This window comes from Rhinoraja longicauda, chromosome 32 (assembly GCF_053455715.1).
Source record: "Rhinoraja longicauda isolate Sanriku21f chromosome 32, sRhiLon1.1, whole genome shotgun sequence".
Taxonomy (NCBI): Eukaryota; Metazoa; Chordata; class Chondrichthyes; order Rajiformes; family Arhynchobatidae; genus Rhinoraja; species Rhinoraja longicauda.
This window is the reverse complement of record NC_135984.1, coordinates 28,606,949-28,627,342: the sequence shown is the minus strand read 5'-3', so window position 1 is coordinate 28,627,342 and position 20,394 is coordinate 28,606,949. Positions and strand designations below refer to the sequence as shown.

General features: G+C 46.2%; 1 protein-coding gene across 3 annotated transcripts in view; it reads left to right on the top strand.

Moving 5' to 3' along the window:
• The window catches only part of aplp2 (amyloid beta (A4) precursor-like protein 2), a 129,702-nt gene that overhangs the window by 58,557 nt on the left and 50,751 nt on the right, over positions 1 to 20,394 (top strand). For 2 of the 3 annotated variants that reach the window (XM_078426841.1, XM_078426843.1), the window contains exons 4-6: positions 5,947 to 6,059; positions 14,447 to 14,628; positions 18,994 to 19,157. In XM_078426841.1, the coding sequence (XP_078282967.1) occupies positions 5,947 to 6,059; positions 14,447 to 14,628; positions 18,994 to 19,157 (459 nt within the window). The remainder of the gene's footprint in view (positions 1 to 5,946; positions 6,060 to 14,446; positions 14,629 to 18,993; positions 19,158 to 20,394) is intronic. The other variant, XM_078426842.1, reaches the window with a different exon arrangement.

The following is a 20,394-nucleotide window of genomic DNA, read 5'->3' as shown; positions in this document are numbered from 1 at the left end:
TCTTTTCAGTCAGAGAGTTGTAAATCTGTGGAATTCTCTGCCTCAGAAGGCAGTGGAGGGCAATTCTCTGGATGCTTTCAAGAGCGAGCTAGATAGAGCTCTTAATGATAGCGGAGTCAGGGGGTATGGGGAGAAGGCAGGAAAGGGATACATCAATCACTGAAACATGCAGGCAGTGAAGAAAGCTAATGGCATGTTGGCCTTCATATTGAGAGGCTTTGAGTATAGGAGTGAAGAGGTCCTACTGCAGTTGCACAGGGCCCTGATGAGACTGCACTTGGAGTATTTGGTCTCCTAATTTGAGGAAGGACAATCTTGCTATTGAGGGAGTACAGCGTAGGTCCACCAGAATTCCCGGGATGGCGGGACTGCCATATGATGAAAGAATGGATCGACTGTGCTTATATTCACTGGAATTTAAAAGGATGAGAGGGAATCTTATAGAAACATGTAAAATTCTTAAGGGATTGGACAGGCTAGATGCAGAATAAATGTTCCCGATGTTGGGGGAGTCCAGAACCAGTGGTCACAGTTTAAGAATAAGGGTAGGCCATTTAGGACTGAGGCAAGGAAAAGCTTTTTCACCCAGAGAGTTGTGCATCTGTGGAATTCTCTGCCACAGAGGGCAGTGGAGGCCAATTCACTGGATGTATTCAAGAGAGAGTTAGATATAGCTCTTAGGGCTAACGGAGTCAAGGGATATGGGGAGAAAGCAGGAACAGGGTACTGATTCTGGATGATATATTGAAAGGCTCAATTTTCTATGTTTATATGATTATACTCTTAACTACTGGTATTGGGGGTAGGGTATGGACATGGATAGAAAATTGGTTGGCAGACAGGAAACAAAAAATAGGGATTAACGGGTCCCTTTCAAAATGGCAGGCAGACCAGTGGGGGATCGCAAGGCTCGGTGCTGGGACCGCAGCTATTTACAATATACATTAATGACTTAGATGAAGGGATTCAAAGTAACATTAGCAAATTTGCGGATGACACAAAGCTGGGTAGCAGTGTGAACTGTGAGGACGATGCTATGAGGATGCAGGGTGACTTGGACAGGTTGTGTGAGTGGGCAGATGCATGGCAGATGCAGTTTAATGTGAGGTTATCCACTTTTGGTGGTAAGAACAGGAAGGTAGATTATTATCTGAATGGTGTCAAGTTAGGAAATGGGGAAGTACAAAGAGATCTGGGTGTCCTTCTTCATCAGTCACTTAAAGTTAGCATGCAGGTACAGCAGGCAGTGAAGAATGCTAATGGCATGTTGGCCTTTATGACAAGAGGAGTTGAGTATAGGAGAAAAGAGATCCTTCTGCAGTTGTACAGGACTCTAGTGAGACCGCACCTCGAGTACTGTGTGCAGTTTTGGTCTCCAAATTTGAGGAAGGACATTCTTGCTATTGAGGGAGTGTAGCGTAGGTTCACTAGGTTAATTCCCAGAATGGCGGGACTGTCGTATGTTGAAAGACTGGAGCGACTAGGCTTGTATACACTGGAATTTTGAAGGATGAAAGGGGATCTTATTGAAACATATGATTATTAAGGGATTGGATACGTTAGAGGCAGGAAACATGTTACCAATGTTGGGGGAGTCCAGAACCAGGGGCCACAGTTTAAGGATAAGGGGTAGACCATTTAGAACGGAGATGAGGAAAAACCTTTTCAGTCAGAGAGTTGTAAATCTGTGGAATTCTCTGCCTCAGAAGGCAGTGGAGGGCAATTCTCTGGATGCTTTCAAGAGCGAGCTAGATAGAGCTCTTAATGATAGCGGAGTCAGGGGGTATGGGGAGAAGGCAGGAAAGGGATACATCAATCACTGAAACATGCAGGCAGTGAAGAAAGCTAATGGCATGTTGGCCTTCATATTGAGAGGCTTTGAGTATAGGAGTGAAGAGGTCCTACTGCAGTTGCACAGGGCCCTGATGAGACTGCACTTGGAGTATTTGGTCTCCTAATTTGAGGAAGGACAATCTTGCTATTGAGGGAGTACAGCGTAGGTCCACCAGAATTCCCGGGATGGCGGGACTGCCATATGATGAAAGAATGGATCGACTGTGCTTATATTCACTGGAATTTAAAAGGATGAGAGGGAATCTTATAGAAACATGTAAAATTCTTAAGGGATTGGACAGGCTAGATGCAGAATAAATGTTCCCGATGTTGGGGGAGTCCAGAACCAGTGGTCACAGTTTAAGAATAAGGGTAGGCCATTTAGGACTGAGGCAAGGAAAAGCTTTTTCACCCAGAGAGTTGTGCATCTGTGGAATTCTCTGCCACAGAGGGCAGTGGAGGCCAATTCACTGGATGTATTCAAGAGAGAGTTAGATATAGCTCTTAGGGCTAACGGAGTCAAGGGATATGGGGAGAAAGCAGGAACAGGGTACTGATTCTGGATGATATATTGAAAGGCTCAATTTTCTATGTTTATATGATTATACTCTTAACTACTGGTATTGGGGGTAGGGTATGGACATGGATAGAAAATTGGTTGGCAGACAGGAAACAAAAAATAGGGATTAACGGGTCCCTTTCAAAATGGCAGGCAGACCAGTGGGGGATCGCAAGGCTCGGTGCTGGGACCGCAGCTATTTACAATATACATTAATGACTTAGATGAAGGGATTCAAAGTAACATTAGCAAATTTGCGGATGACACAAAGCTGGGTAGCAGTGTGAACTGTGAGGACGATGCTATGAGGATGCAGGGTGACTTGGACAGGTTGTGTGAGTGGGCAGATGCATGGCAGATGCAGTTTAATGTGAGGTTATCCACTTTTGGTGGTAAGAACAGGAAGGTAGATTATTATCTGAATGGTGTCAAGTTAGGAAATGGGGAAGTACAAAGAGATCTGGGTGTCCTTCTTCATCAGTCACTTAAAGTTAGCATGCAGGTACAGCAGGCAGTGAAGAATGCTAATGGCATGTTGGCCTTTATGACAAGAGGAGTTGAGTATAGGAGAAAAGAGATCCTTCTGCAGTTGTACAGGACTCTAGTGAGACCGCACCTCGAGTACTGTGTGCAGTTTTGGTCTCCAAATTTGAGGAAGGACATTCTTGCTATTGAGGGAGTGTAGCGTAGGTTCACTAGGTTAATTCCCAGAATGGCGGGACTGTCGTATGTTGAAAGACTGGAGCGACTAGGCTTGTATACACTGGAATTTAGAAGGATGAAAGGGGATCTTATTGAAACATATGATTATTAAGGGATTGGATACGTTAGAGGCAGGAAACATGTTACCAATGTTGGGGGAGTCCAGAACCAGGGGCCACAGTTTAAGGATAAGGGGTAGACCATTTAGAACGGAGATGAGGAAAAACCTTTTCAGTCAGAGAGTTGTAAATCTGTGGAATTCTCTGCCTCAGAAGGCAGTGGAGGGCAATTCTCTGGATGCTTTCATGAGCGAGCTAGATAGAGCTCTTAATGATAGCGGAGTCAGGGGGTATGGGGAGAAGGCAGGAAAGGGATACATCAATCACTGAAACATGCAGGCAGTGAAGAAAGCTAATGGCATGTTGGCCTTCATATTGAGAGGCTTTGAGTATAGGAGTGAAGAGGTCCTACTGCAGTTGCACAGGGCCCTGATGAGACTGCACTTGGAGTATTTGGTCTCCTAATTTGAGGAAGGACAATCTTGCTATTGAGGGAGTACAGCGTAGGTCCACCAGAATTCCCGGGATGGCGGGACTGCCATATGATGAAAGAATGGATCGACTGTGCTTATATTCACTGGAATTTAAAAGGATGAGAGGGAATCTTATAGAAACATGTAAAATTCTTAAGGGATTGGACAGGCTAGATGCAGAATAAATGTTCCCGATGTTGGGGGAGTCCAGAACCAGTGGTCACAGTTTAAGAATAAGGGTAGGCCATTTAGGACTGAGGCAAGGAAAAGCTTTTTCACCCAGAGAGTTGTGCATCTGTGGAATTCTCTGCCACAGAGGGCAGTGGAGGCCAATTCACTGGATGTATTCAAGAGAGAGTTAGATATAGCTCTTAGGGCTAACGGAGTCAAGGGATATGGGGAGAAAGCAGGAACAGGGTACTGATTCTGGATGATATATTGAAAGGCTCAATTTTCTATGTTTATATGATTATACTCTTAACTACTGGTATTGGGGGTAGGGTATGGACATGGATAGAAAATTGGTTGGCAGACAGGAAACAAAAAATAGGGATTAACGGGTCCCTTTCAAAATGGCAGGCAGACCAGTGGGGGATCGCAAGGCTCGGTGCTGGGACCGCAGCTATTTACAATATACATTAATGACTTAGATGAAGGGATTCAAAGTAACATTAGCAAATTTGCGGATGACACAAAGCTGGGTAGCAGTGTGAACTGTGAGGACGATGCTATGAGGATGCAGGGTGACTTGGACAGGTTGTGTGAGTGGGCAGATGCATGGCAGATGCAGTTTAATGTGAGGTTATCCACTTTTGGTGGTAAGAACAGGAAGGTAGATTATTATCTGAATGGTGTCAAGTTAGGAAATGGGGAAGTACAAAGAGATCTGGGTGTCCTTCTTCATCAGTCACTTAAAGTTAGCATGCAGGTACAGCAGGCAGTGAAGAATGCTAATGGCATGTTGGCCTTTATGACAAGAGTTGAGTATAGGAGAAAAGAGATCCTTCTGCAGTTGTACAGGACTCTAGTGAGACCGCACCTCGAGTACTGTGTGCAGTTTTGGTCTCCAAATTTGAGGAAGGACACTCTTGCTATTGAGGGAGTGTAGCGTAGGTTCACTAGGTTAATTCCCAGAATGGCGGGACTGTCGTATGTTGAAAGACTGGAGCGACTAGGCTCGTATACACTGGAATTTAGAAGGATGAAAGGGGATCTTATTGAAACATATGATTATTAAGGGATTGGATACGTTAGAGGCAGGAAACATGTTACCAATGTTGGGGGAGTCCAGAACCAGGGGCCACAGTTTAAGGATAAGGGGTAGACCATTTAGAACGGAGATGAGGAAAAACCTTTTCAGTCAGAGAGTTGTAAATCTGTGGAATTCTCTGCCTCAGAAGGCAGTGGAGGCCAATTGTCTGGATTCTTTCAAGAGAGAGCTAGGTAGAGCTCTTAATGATAGGGGTATGTCAGGGGGTATGGGGAGAAGGAAGGAACGGGGTACTGATTGTGAATGGTCAGCCATGATCACATTGAATGGCGGTGCTGGCTCGAAGGGCCAAATGGCCTACTCCTGCACCTATTGTCTATTGTCTACCAGATTATCATGAAAACATCTCTATTGGTGCAAAGCTCCATACCTTGTGAGAAAAGGTGGTATAGTCTTGTTGGTAGAAGGAGTGAAAAGGTATTGGGAGAGGGGGGTGGGGGCTAGTCACCATCTGAATACGGTTGTAAGCATATATACTGAGCACATTTACAGAGTTCCTGGAATAGTACTTGAAGACCCTTAATCTTCATAGTTACAGCCAAATAGAAATGGAGTTGGTGTAACTTAAATTGGCTTGGTTTTGGTCAATGTCAACAAGTTGAGTGTAATGGCCCAGAGCCAAGCATTTTATGCTCTGTCCTCTCGCCCCTTTGATGAAACTACTTATGTCTTCAAAAGATATGAGCCAGTTTATTTTAATGAACACAAAAATGGCAATTGACATATTTTAATACAATCTCTCAATTCTGCAAAATTTGTAACCTGGATTTAGGGAACTTTGCAAAAGCTTATTTTTGGTATCTTGGAATTTCATCGAATTGTGAAGCACAGAAGTAGGCTGTGTGGATTCACCATGCCTTTGTCACGTCTATGAAAGAACTTTGCAATTAGCCCCCAAAAGGTTTTGAAATTGCCGTACCATGTTACCATGGGTTTTCAAAATCTGTGATGTGTTTATTCATTTGTGTGACCTTCTTTAGATGTTTGAAAACTTGTCTCTATAGTTCTTTCTGGGAATATAAATACTAATTCATTTATTTTTCTTGCCAGTGGGTGAGTTTGTGAGCGATGTGCTCCTCGTTCCTGAAAAATGCCGTTTCTTCCACAAAGAACGCATGGATGAGTGTCGGAGTCACCAGTACTGGCAGATGGTTGCTAAAGCGGTAAGAACAAAATGGGGATGGCAGGGTGACCAGAACTGCACACAGTATTCCAACTGTGGCCGTATCAATGTCTTGTAACATGATATTCCAACTCTTGTACTCAGTACTCTGCCTCATGATGGCAAGCATGCCAAATGCCTTCTTCACTACCCTGACGGTTCACCATGGTGGTGCAGCGGTAGAGTTGCTGGCTTACAGCGCCAGAGACCCGGGTTCCATCCTGACTATGGGTGGTGGCTGTATGTACGTTCTCCTTGTGACCGCGTGGGTTTTCGCCGGTTTCCTCCCACACTCCAAAGACATACAGGTTTGTAGGTTAATCGGCTTTGGGAAAATTGTAAATTGTGCCTAGTTTGTCTTTCGTGGTAGTGTATGGGTGATTGCTGGTTGGTGTGGACTCGGTGAGCTGAAGGGCAAGTTTAGGCGCTGTATCTGTAAAGTTTCAGTTTCAGCCTAAAGTAAAGACTTGTGTCACTCCTTTCATGGAACTATGTACTTGCATCCCAAGGTATCTGCTCTACAATGCTCCCCAGGGCACTACCATCTACTGTGAAACCCTGCCCTGGTTTGTCTTACCAAATGGGCGGCACGGTGGCGCAGCGGTAGAGTTGCTGCCTTATAGTGCTTGCAGCGCCAGAGACCCAGGTTCAATCCCGACTATGGATGCTGTCAGTACGTAGTTTGGACGTTCTCCCCATGACCGCGTGGGTTTTCTCCGAGATCTTCGGTTTCCTCCCATACTCCAAAGATGTACAGGTTTGTAGGTTAATTGGCTTCGGTTTGTATATTTAGTACAAGTGTAAATTGTCCCTAGTGTGTGTGGACTTGTGTTAATATGCGGGGATCGCTGGTTGGTCAGGACTCGGTGGGCTGAAGGGCCTGTTTTTGTACTGTATCTTTAAACTAAACTAAAATGCCATACTTCATATTTATTTATTATAAATAAATTTCATCTGCCATTGCTCGGCCGTTTGACCTCGTTGATAAAAGATCCTGTTGTAATCCTAGATAACCTTCTTGACTGTTGATGGGATCACCAGTGTTAGTGTCATCCACAACCTTGTACTCACATTCACATCTTTTTTTTTAAAAATTAAAATTTTAAATTATTATTTCAAATACTTTATTCCAAAAACAAAACAAACATACAAAGTGGTAATGTGATCAAATCAAAAGCTGCCTATATCGGCAGTTTACAAAAACAACAAATATCAAATTAAAATCCCGCCCACTTTGTCAAGAATACATTCGACCTCCCGCGGCGACCAGCGTTCACGGAAGGCCTCCATCGTCCCCGTCGACACCGCTTGGTCCCTCTCCAGGGACACACGGGCATGGACGTAAGCCCAGAAAAGGGGCGACCGTCGACTACCCGCTGCCTGGACCCGCGGATGGCCATCTTGGAGCAGACCGACAGGGAGACCGCCTCCCCCCTCCCGACCCTCCCCCCTCTGAACCAGGTGCCCAAAAATCAGAAGCGTTGGGCTAAAATGGAGCCAAAACGTGAGGAGCAGCCCCTTCAGATACTCGAACAGGGGCTGCAACCTCACGCACTCTATATACAAACGGTACACGGTCTCCTACTCGCCGCAGAAGTGACAGGTGGCAGCCGAGTCCGTGAACCGGCTCAAGTATCTGTTACAGGCCACAGCCTTATGCAACACTCTCCACCCCAGGTCCCCGATGTAAAGGGGGAGACCTCCACTGGGGACCGCTCCCGCCGTCAGGTGGCCAGGGCGTGTCCGGACGGAAGACGAGAGCGAGGAAGTGGAGAGTGTGCAGGAGTAACCTGTACAATATGCGCCTCTCAACGGCACGCTGGGCATCTGGGAAAGGCGGCACGCTGGGCATCTGGGAAATGTTGCGTGGGGCCGGCTCTCGGGAAGGGACCCAGGCCGTGGGTCCTATGAGCAATTCCGACGGAGCGATGGTAAGCCCAGTCGGAATTGCTCCGCCTCTCCTCGACACCCACCGTGACAGGGTGAGGACCGGCCCCCCTTCCCCTTGAGGGAACCAGCACCCCCTTCCCCCTGAGGAGCAGCGCCCTGGCTGAAGGTGACCAAATTCCTGCCTTTCTTTGAGATCGCGGTAAAAGCCAGGCAACTCCTGCCTAGCGCGCTGACTCATGCCCACCGCTAGGAGCCGAGAGCCCCCCTGGCGGAAAATGTACATGGCCAGCGCTTGCCATCTGGGAGGGCACTCGGAATACATGTACCTCCGCAGGGTCCTGAGTCGGAGGGCCGCCACCTGAGTGCGGATGCAGACCAGCGCCTGACCGCCCTCCTCCAACGGGACTCACATTCACATCATTAGTATAAACTAGACCAAGTGGACCCGTTGTGCCCAAAACTCTCCTGCATTGGTGCAGCACCCTCTCCTCCCCCACACTCCTCTCCCCCCCCCACTCCCCTCCCTCCCTCTCCCTCCCTCCACCCCTTCCCTCCCTCCTCCTCCCTCCCTCCCTCCATCCCCCTCCTTCCTCCACTCCCCCCTCCCCCTCCCTCCTTCACTGCAACCCTTGACTGCTGCTGCTGCTCTCTTCTGCAAGGCCATCCCCTTTAACAGTACCCAAAAGGATTTACTTGTTACCAAAAGGGGAATGGCTGCAGAGGAATTACACACTGCATGTCTACTCCTTCTGCTGTTCCTGGTGGTCTCCCTGTTACCCATTGCCTACACCTGGTACTGGTCACCAAGCAATATTGAGGACATTCCTCGGCAAGTCTAACTACTGCTCCTGCTGCTCTCTGCCGTCAAGTCAGAGGTTACAGCTGGACATGATTCCCACAGACATAGTCACCAGGCACTCTTTCAGGGAAACTTTCCTGATCTTCCCAAAAGAACATGGCTGGCTTTGACTTGAGTAATGCCTCAGACTTCGTCAGTTGGGTGGGACTGTGCAACAACTCTCTATTTGCTGCCCGACAAAATTAATCACCTTTGTTGTGGCATGCAAGTATCTACTTTTGATATCTACTAATAGATCTACAATATATTAATTATCAAACAAGGCAGCCCCAACACCTATCTCAATCTTTCTCATTGCAACTACACAGCATAATTTAGAGTCAATCTTCAGTGTGCAGCAACACTAGTATTTGCATATCAGAGTGCAAGATCTGAGGCTTTATCAGAACATCCTTCTAAACCTTTCCCATCCATGTACCTGTTCAAAGCAGTCCAAGTCTATCCAGTCTCCTTATAACTCAGGTGATCGGGGTTCAATTGAGAGATGGGTGGACAAAGGCTTGAAAGGAAAGAGAGACAAAAGGGTGTCAAGTAAGGAGAGGAGTGAAATATAAAGCCAGAGGGAGGGATATAGATGGAGGGGTCGAGATAGTGGGAGAAACCACCAGGGTTGGAAAGGGGGGTTGGGTGGCAGTGAGCAGAGAGAGGGGGTGAAGGAAGGCTATTACTTAAAATTGGAGAATTCAATGTCCATACCGTTGGATTGTAGGCAAATCAAGCAGAATATGAGGTGCTATTCCTCCAGTTTGCGTGTGGTCTCAATGGCAATGGAAGAGATGTGCACTTATTTCTCCCGCTATCCTGCCCCTCTTTCCCCCCCATCCTGTCCCGCTCCATCTATACCTGTCCCGCTCCATCTATACCTGTCCCGCTCCATCTATACCTGTCCCGCTCCATCTATACCTGTCCCGCTCCATCTATACCTGTCCCGCTCCATCTATACCTGTCCCGCTCCATCTATACCTGTCCCACTGGCGTTACACTTGACTCCTCTCCTTATCTTATGCCCTTTTGTATCCTTTTCATTTCCAGCCTTTGTCAATAGACAATAGACAATAGGTGCAGGAGTAGGCCATTCAGCCCTTCGAGCCAGCACCGCCATTCAATGCGATCATGGCTGATCACTCTCAATCAGTACCCCGTTCCTGTCTTCTCCCCATACTCCCTCACTCCGCTATCCTTAAGAGCTCTATCCAGCTCTCTCTTGAAAGCATCCAACGAACTGGCCTCCACTGCCTTCTGAGGCAGAGAATTCCACACCTTCACCACTCTCTGACTGAAAAAGTTCTTCCTCATCTCCGTTCTAAATGGCCTACCCCTTATTCTTAAACTGTGGCCCCTTGTTCTGGACTCCCCCAACATTGGGAACATGTTTCCTGCCTCTAATGTGTCCAATCCCCTAATTATTTTATATGTTTCAATAAGATCCCCCCTCATCCTTCTAAATTCCAGTGTATACAAGCCTAATTGCTCCAGCCTTTCAACATACGACAGTCCCGCCATTCCGGGAATTAACCTAGTGAACCTACGCTGCACGCCCTCAATAGCAAGAATATCCTTCCTCAAATTTGGAGACCAAAACTGCACACAGTACTCCAGGTGCGGTCTCACCAGGGCCCGGTACAACTGTAGAAGGACCTCTTTGCTCCTATACTCAACTCCTCTTGTTATGAAGGCCAACATTCCATTGGCTTTCTTCACTGCCTGCTCTACCTGCATGCTTCCTTTCAGTGACTGATGCACTAAGATACCCAGATCTCGTTGAACATCCCCACTTCCTAACTTGACACCATTCAGATAATAATCTGCCTTTCTATTCTTACTTCCAAAGTGTATAACCTCACACTTATCTACATTAAACTGCATCTGCCATGTATCCGCCCACTCACACAACCTGTCCAAGTCACCCTGCAGCCTTATTGCATCTTCCTCACAATTCACACTACTCCCCAGCTTCACCCATCTTCCAATCAAAACACCCTTCAGCTGTATCCACCTAGTCTTGTCATTTTCCATGGTAAAAACAGGAGAAATATTCATTGAGCTTGCCTATGTCCTGCCACTGCACACATAGAAGGCCACTTTGATTTCTGAAGGGCCAAGTTACCCTATTTTCCACAATACATACAAATCACTTAAGATTCTCCTTAAACTTCTCTACCAGAACGATCTCATGCACTCTTTTTGCCCTCCTGATTTCCTTCTTAAGTATGCATTTTCAGTCCACTATACTGATCCAGGGTTTGGTTTGGTCCTAAATATCTGACCCAAGCCACCTCCCTTTTTCCTCAATATCTCTTGTCATCCAGGCTTCCTTATCCTATTTGCCTTGTCCCTCACTCTAGTCATAGAGTCATGCATCATGGATACAGGCCCTTCAGTCCAACCAATGCCAACCAAGATTCCCCATCTAAACTGATCCCATTTGCCTACGTTGGGACCATATCCCTCTGAACCTTTGCAATCCATGTATTTGTTTTAAATGCTGTTATAGTTTCTGCTTCAACTACTTACTCTGGCAAGTGCCTGCATCAACAATCTCCGCACTCTAATTGGAATTACAGATAAAGCTCATTATAATGGACCACAGGGGGAATGGTGTCCTTGTTGCAGATTGTCCGCAATAACCGAGTAAGGGTGTCCGCCATTGATGTTACTGCCCGGGGACGGGTCAGAATCCTGGAGCCCTGTAACTGAGAGCCCAGTGGGACCTCCCTCACCACACAAAGCCCAGCAGCCCAAGAAGGTCAAAGTTGACCTTGCCCCAATTCAAAACTTTAACTTGTGGGCCTGCACTGTCCTTATCCACTATTATTTTAAAGCTAATAGAACTTTGGTCGCTGGTCCCAAAAATCTGACCAACCAAGACTTCAGTCAATTGCCCTTCCCAATTTCCAAAGGGTAGGTCAAGCTTTGCCCTCTCCCTTGCCCTTTGCCCTCTACATATTGCCAAAGGAAACTTTCCTGAACACATTTGATAAATTCCTCCCCATCAAAGCCCTTGGGACCATAGCAGTCCCAGTCTATATTGTGAAAGTTAAAACCTTCTACTATGACAATCCTATTAGTCATGCAGTTGCCTACCATCTCCTTGCGTGTATGTTTTTCTCCCTTAGCCAGATTCCCATAATGGTGATAACGTTCTTGTCACGTGTACCTGTCCATGGCCTGAGTTCATCCGCCATAACTGTCTGGCGTCTAGCATTAGAATCAATGCAATTGAATTCAACCGTCATTCCTCACTCTCTGCCGTGCTCCTGCCTATCTTGTCCACTGTCATTGACCTCGGTACCAGCCTCCCACCAACCTCCAATCTTATCGTTCCCCAGCCCCGCACGGCCCGATTTTACCTTCTCCTTAAAATCCACAAACAGAACTGTCCCACCAAACCTCCTACTCTGCCACCAACCTATATCGGTCCCTCTCCAGTTCAGGTACAAAAGTCTAAAACCCTGCCCTCTGCGCCAACCCCTCAGCCATGCATTAATTGATCCGAAAATGTCTATTCCTACTTTCACTAGCATGTGGCTCCAGGAGTAATCTGAAATTAGTATCCTCGAGGTCCTGCCTTTTAATCTTTTGTCTAACTCCTTATATTCACTCTGCTTGACTTCATCTCTTTCCCTACCAATTTCACAAGTGTCAACGTCAGCAACCTTTGGCTGCTACCCCCCTTCCTCCTTGAGAATGTCATTCAGCCTCTCCAAGACATCCTGGACCCTGGCATCAGGGAGGCAACACACCATCCTGGAGTCTCAGGATCACCTGTCGGCCCCCTAATTCATGTGTCTCCTATCACTGGTCCTGTCTGACTTTGCCCTTCCATGCTGAGCCGCAAAGCCAGCTCTGGTGCTCTCCTCTCTACAGTCATCCCCTCTCTTTCCCCTCCCCCCGCTACCTCCCCAGTTTCCTTCCAAAAGGTTACACTTGTTTCTGAGGGGGATGGCTACAGGGCTACACTCTCTGCCTTTCTTGGTGGTCACCCAACTACTTTCTGCCCATATCCTAGGTGTGACCACCTCACTGAAACACTATTTACGTTAGTCTCACTTACGGGCGATCTTGAGACGTTCTGCCACCATAGCTCCAGTTCCCTCCAGCGGTCAGTCAGAAGCTGCAGCCCCAGGTGTAGTCTTCAGGGGCAATGGAAGTTCCCCTAACTGCCTACAACCTGAAGGAGGATAATACCAGTGCCCTAACTGCATCTCCACTGCACCTACTTCAAGCAAGAGTCACAAAAAGAAAACTGACCTTATCCTGCCGTCCCCTTCCACCCAGCCACTTGGCTGAAGCCTCACGAGCCAAAGTCTCAGCACTGTTACGTCTCCTGCACTGGCCGGGAAAAGTGCCTGAGGAGGGGTGGTTTGGGTGGTAAGGATTGAGTGAAACAAGGAATTGGGAGGGAATGATCGCTACAGAAAGTGGAAATCAGTGGGGATGGGAAGATGTGACTGGTGGTGGGATCACATTAAAGGCGACAGAACTGTCAGGGACTGAGGTGTTGGATGAGGAGGCTGGTGGGGTGAAAGGTAAGGGCCAGGACAACTCTATCTTTGTTCCGTATGGGCTTGAGGAGGAGCAAGAGAGCTGGACTGCAGGGCCCAGACATGTGTGAGGGATCCCTTGGATGTTCTGGAAAGGAGAGCCTCATCTTGGCAGCAGGTGAGGCAGAGATGGAGGAATTGAGAGTAGGGTATGGTGTCTGTAGGACAGGGTGGGAGGAAGTATAGTCCAGATAACTGGAAGTTGGTAGGTTTGTCGTAGTCATCAGTCAATAGTCTGACATGTGGAAATGCCTGGATAACTTTGGGTATTGTCTCCTTTTAAATTCAGTGCAGAGAAAGAAAAATCCCAAACTGGTGAATGAGTAATAGTGATAAATATAACCTGGTGCTCTTTTTTTCCTACTCCAAAGCTCTAGCTTTGAAATTGTACCCTGATTAAAACATTTATCCAACAGCTATGGTTGGAAAAGCTAATAAGAGTATTTGGACTACACAAGATGTAGCTCATAGAACTGCTGCCTCACAGTGCCAGAGACCCAGTTTCAATCCTGACTTGAGGTAGATTTTTCACCATGCTCTCTGCGACTGCTTGGGTTTTCTCCAGGTGCTCTAGTTTTCTCCACATCCCAAATGCACACAGGTTGGCAGGTTGATGGGCTATATTGGCACCATAGGGGAGTGGTAGAATCTGGGGGGAGTTAATGAGAGTTAATGAGAATGTTAGGGTGAATAAACATTGGGATTGAAGCCAGGTTGGTGCAAAATGGGTGGATGATGGTTGGTGCAGACTGTGGGCTAAAGGGTTTGCTTCTGTTCTCTATGAACGCAGTGTGAGGGAGCTAAGGGAGTTGTCAGGTGGATAATTGCTCAATTACAGCAGAATCAGACATGTCTAGGGCTAGAATTTCATGGTAATGGTATTTGTAGATTCGGGTTCAGCAACATTTTAGGTGGCTGAGTCCAATTATAAATTGGTTATCTTTTCATTTGGTGTTGGCCTTAATTAAAATTTTGATGGCTTACCGGAATTATCACTAACCAGTCGTTTATTAATGCGGCTATTTAGTTGAACACATAAGATTTGCACATTCCAGTTGTTTGTGGATCTCAGTTGTCGATGCCCTTGTGTTTCAGGCATGTGTTGCTGAGACTATGATTCTGCACACCTATGGGATGTTGCTTCCATGTGGCATCGACAGGTTCCATGGCACCGAGTATGTGTGCTGTCCCCAGAACAAAATCGATGATGTGAGTTCTGAAGAGTCTGATCTTGAAAATGTCGATAAGGAGGAGGAGGAAGAAATTGTTGAATCAAGGTACGTCTTTGTTGAAGAAAGCAGTTAAATTTATCAAACACCACGTGCTGCAGTTCCATTGGGTAAAGTAATGGGTTCCTACATAACATGTTATGTTAGCCATATTTAAACTTGCATTACTATTAATGTATCAGTGAATCCAACATTTATTGCCTTGAACTACCACACGGGAACCTTCTGGTAACGCTATTGGATCAGATGTTCCAGAATTTGTACTTTACAATTAATGAATGGCAGTATATTTCCAAGTCATGTTGACACAGGGAACTGCAGATGCTGGAGTAACTCATGGGGTCAGCCAGCAGTTTAGTTTAGGGTCTCATCCATATCCCGCAGCTCTGCTCTTGCTCCCCCTACCCCCAGTTGCAACAGGGACAGAGTCCCCCTAGTCCTCACCTTTTATCTCATCGCGGTCGCATACAACACGTAACCCTCCAGCATTTTCGCCACTTCCAGTGGGATCCCACCACTAGCCACATCTTCCCATCTCCATCCCTTTCCTCAAAGACAGTTCTCTCCGTACCTCCCTAGTTAACTCGTCCCTTCCAACCCAAACCACCTCATCCCCAGGTACTTTTGCCTGCAACAGCAGGAGATGCAACACCTGTTCCTATACCTCCCCCCTCGACACCGTCTAAGAACCCCGACAGTCTTTTCGGGTGAGCCAGATGTTCACTTGTATCTCCTCCAACCTCATCGACTGTATCCGCTGTTCCAGATGTGGACTCCGATATATCGGCAAGACCAAGCACAGGCTCGATGATCGTTTCGCTGAACACCTCCATTCAGTCCGCCTAAACCTGCCTGATCTCCCGGTTGCTAAATGCTTTAACTCCCCCTTCCATTCCCACACTGATCTTTCTGTCCTGGCTTCCTCCACTGTCAAAATGAAGCCCAGCGCAAATTGGAGGAACAACACCTCATATTTCGCTTCGGCAGCTTACACCCCAGCGGTATGAATATTGACTTCTCTAACTTCAAGTAACCTTTGCCTTCCCTTTCACTCCATCCCTCCCCCTTCCCAGTTCTCCGACTGGTCTGACTGTCCTCGTTTATATTTTATCTCTGTTTGCCTTTTTGTTACCTTCTCATAGTTAACAATGATCTATTCTACATTTTCCTTGATCTCCAACCTCTTTGTCTCGTTTGCACACCTTACATTTCCTTATCTCAGTATCTCTCTCCCCTGATTTAGTCTGAAGAAGGGTCTCGACTTGAAACGTCACCCATTCCTTCTACACAAGGATGCTGCCTGTCCCTCTGAGTTACTCCAGTGTTTTATGTCTATCAGGTTTAGTTAGTTTATTGTCACGTGTACCAAGGTACAGCGAGAAGCTTTTTGTTGCATGCTATCCAGTCAGCGGAAAGACTATACATGAGATGGCAAGGTAGTCGATAACTAGCTTGCTGACATTGAGGGAGAGGTTGTTGTCCTGACACAATGTTACTAAATTCTATCTCCTTGCTGTACTCTATCTCATCGTTGCTTGAGATCCAGCCGACTGAGGGTTGTTTGGGACTTCTGTAAATCTTATTTGCCACTTATTTGCAAGTGCCTAGGTGTTGTCTTGCTCTAATAACTTGCATTCAGACACGAGCTGCATCCAGACATGATATTGAATTTTGTCCATTCATTAGTGAAAACGTTTTCTCCTTATAATGCAAGGAAACTCATTGATGAAGCAACTAAAGATGGTGAGGCTAAGGACCTTGCCCTGAGAAATCCCTGTAGTGATGGCCTATTGTTGTGGTGTTTGACCTCCAACATCATGAAGGTCTTCCTTTGGGTGAGGCAGAGTTCCCCAAGATAACTTGGATTTTATCAAAGCTCCTTGATGCAACATTCAGTCAAATACTGCTTTGATGTAAAGAGCATTCATTCTCCTCTCCTCATTCTCCTCAAAATTCTTTGGTCCAGTCTCAGCCATGCTGTATCAAGATCTAGTGAAATCCAAATAGGGCAATAGTTATTGTCAGTGAGACTTTCCATCTCATTTGTGGATTATTAAGGTAACAAGATCATCATAGACTGGATTGGATAGAATGTTGGAACTGTACCAGAAGAGCTTGAATGGAGGGTTCAACAGAAGACTTCAGTTGCACAGCTGGGATCCCATCTGGTCAAATAGCCTACAATGTACCCAGCACTCTCTTCTGTCATAGAGTTATACAGCGTGGAAACAGGCTCTTCGGTCCAACTTGCCCATACCGACCAACATGTCCCATCTACACATCCCACCTGCCTGCGTTTGGCCCATATCTCTCTAAACCTATCTTATCCATGCACCTGTCTAATTATTTCTTAAATGTTGCAATAATCCTTGCCTCATCTACCTCCTCAGGCAGCTCATTCCGTACGCCCACTACCCTCTGTGAAAAAGTTACTCCTCAGATTCCTATTCAATCTTTCCCCCTTCACCATAAACCTAGGTTCCTTCACCATACACAAAATTGCAATTCCAGATTATAAAAATGACCATTAATCTCACGGGACCATGCAGTGCTCTGCTTATTATGTCATTCCTCTTCCAAGCTTTTTGAAAATGAAGATCTGCCATATCAGCTGGACTCAGGATGTTCACTGCTAGTAGATATTCATATCTGCCGTATCAGCTGGACTCAGGATGTCCACTGCTAGTAGATATTCATATCTGCCGTATCAGCTGGACTCAGGATGTCCACTGCTAGTAGATATTCATGATTTGCTCAGCGTTAAAGAACTCCAGAATCCTTGATGATTATGTCAAGTACCCTATTGTCTGTCGTTGTCCCATGTATGATTTCTAATGACTTAACATAGATTTCAGTGAATCTAATGCCAATAGCCTGTCGCTTAATAATAATAATAATAAGCATTTATTTTATGTAGCGCTTTACCAGGTGCTCAAAGCGCTTTACAAAAACAGTCATAACATAAAAACAAACAGACAAACTATCCTGACGGAGAAGCGGCGAACAAACAGCGCCAGCGTCCTCTCACGTCAGGGTCCGGCAGTAGACAACAAAAATCACAGGACACACAGATACAATTTTAACACAAACAGCCATCACAGTGATTGCTCCAGGCACACCCTCACTGTGATGGAAGGCAAAGAAAAGTCATTATCTCCTCCTCATTCTTCTCCCGTGGCGCCACGAGGCGATCGAGGCTCCCAACTTTTGAAGCCCCCACCGGGCGATGGAAAGTCCGAGGGCCAAGCCGAGCAGGCCGATGGTCCTGAGCCCCCACCGGGCGATGGAAAGTGCCGCGGCCAGGCCACGCAGGGCGATGAGGGGCCTGCGAGCGGGTCGATCATACCTCGCGCTCCGGGGCGGTCGAAGCTGCTACGGCTGGAGCTCTCGAAAGCCGGTCGCCAGCCAGGGACCTGCGAGCTCCCGATGTTGCGGTCTGCAGGGCCCACGGCCGAAGCCTCCGAGATGGTAAATGCCTTCTAAATCTCGGTGGCACGTCAGTCAATGGTTCACTTGAGCAATCCTATATCCTGGTGATATTTTAAGCAGAGCACGGAGCTCACAAAACATGACTCCCATTTCTCAGTGGCTGTGTTGTTGATTGCTTTCAGGACCTGCTGCCTGAACAGTTTTGAGAAACACATTCTAGCTCGACCTACACCACTGCAAGTTCACTGAGACTCTCAATTTGAGCATCAGTGTTAGCATATAATTGGTAACTAATCACCTTTTTCCGTCATGAGTTCGGATATAAAATTACCTTTGCCGTATATGAGTGCAAAGGAATCTACTCTGTGAAAGCCTTCAGTGGGCCCAAAAGATGCACGGCTGTTTGCTAGTATTGGCCAACCAAAATCTTGTGATGCGAACACAAATGCCTCTTGTTACAGACTGGTAGTGGCAGCTCAGCCTTCAGTTGAGCTCCATAAACAATCCCTGTTCTCCTGTCTTATTTTCAATGCTGTGCACCAGCACGAAGCACTGGCGGTGGTTGTGTGTCTCAGCTCACAACAAACAACGTGTTGTGTAGCTGGCAGTAAGTTAACTCAGAAAATAATGAAGTCCACTGAATGAGCACTGAAATGAATGACGTGACAACAGCTTTTCCTGTATGGTGATCGTGCAGTTTGGAAGATAGTTGCAATGAATTACGTGCATCAGAGCAATTGTAGTAACATGGAGTAATTTGCTAATCAGGGTGGAAGGACGGTGGAATTACCCAATCACCCCAAATTTGTGTAGATGACTCAACTTCTCTAAACTGGTAATTGGCAAATTAAAATCCAGTGGGATGTATCAGCATCACTAAAGAGCTGGAAAATGTACAAAGTGGGAAGTGCGTGTGGTTGTAAGCAGAATTAATTTCCCAGTGCTTGCATTGTTTTTTCCAATGATCCTGTACTAATTGTTCAGCAGAGAGGAGTCAACTGATGTGGAAAACACTCCTGTTGTGGAGGAGAAGGACAATGATGAACTGGATTATTACTACGATGAAGAAGATGAGTATACCGATGACTGGGAGGAGGCAACCAGTGAGGAGAGCTTGTACAAAGAGAACATAGTCAATGATGTGAAAGGTAGTAGATTCATCTTTCTTTTATGATGAGGGAACAATTCTTAACTTTGCATTATAGCGAGGCTTAGGTAAATCTGAGCTTTCTCGTAGATTGTTCCTTTTATGTAACAAAATGTCTTCAAAAGAAATTAAACAATCTAAGAACTTTTCCAGGAATGCACAACAGTGCCTGCTGCTTTTCCTTTAATTCCTGGGTAGGATGTATCTCCTGAAGAGTATTTTGGGAACGTTAACCAGAGTGGAAGCTCTTTAAACTTGATTATGTGGATTATATGTAAAGCAGAATTTCACACACGTTGTGCTGCGCAGATGTTTAATAATCAACAACATGAATGAATTTTTGTACCTTCACTGTCTGCTTGGGGACTGCTGCCAATGCTTAGGTTTAAATCCTGGCCTTAGGCTTAAATCCTGCGATGACAGCTGATTCCTCTTCCTTGTTAATGAAATTTCACCAATCTCCATCTGAATTCGTCAAATACAATAAATTTGAATGGATTTCATTTATTTAAGATCTCGCCCATAACCTCTATCTGAGCTTGTATCCCAAACGGAGGCACTACTTTACTGGTCATCTTGTTGCAAAATTGAAATGTCAGTTACATTTTTAGGCCCTTCTTTACCCTTCTATTTTTTTTTAAGTACCTTTCCCACGCACATTCTGTATTCTTGAAGGGTTTCTCTGTTTTCTCCTCCCTCTACTAATCCAGCAGCCCTCTCAGGTGAGATTAAAATGCACGTAAATCTCCTCGAACCTCATCCACTGCATTTGCTGCTCCCAATGTGGCCTCGTTTACAGAGGCGAGACCAAGTGCAGACGAGGCAACCGTTTCGCTGAACACTTGCGCTCTGCCAGCCTAGGCTTATTGGATCTTCCTGTTGCCAACCATTTTAATTCCCCTTCTCATTCCCATATTGACTTTTCTGTCCTGGGCCTGCTCCATTGCCAGAGTGAGGCCACTTGCACACTGGAGGAACAACACCTCATGTTCTGCTTGGGTAGCTTACAACCCAACGGTATGAACTTTGAATTTTCAACTTTTAGGAAACAACCCACCCTCCCTCCTCTTTCTTCTCCCCCCCATTTTCCCTGTGCCCTACCCAGATGTGCACATCTTTCTTCCACTATCCCTCTCTCCCCCTTTCCCCTTCCACCTGTATCCCTTCCTCTGGATTCACAATTTACTTCTCTTCTTATCAGCCTTTTACCTTTTCATTTCAAGCTTTTGTCCACTCGT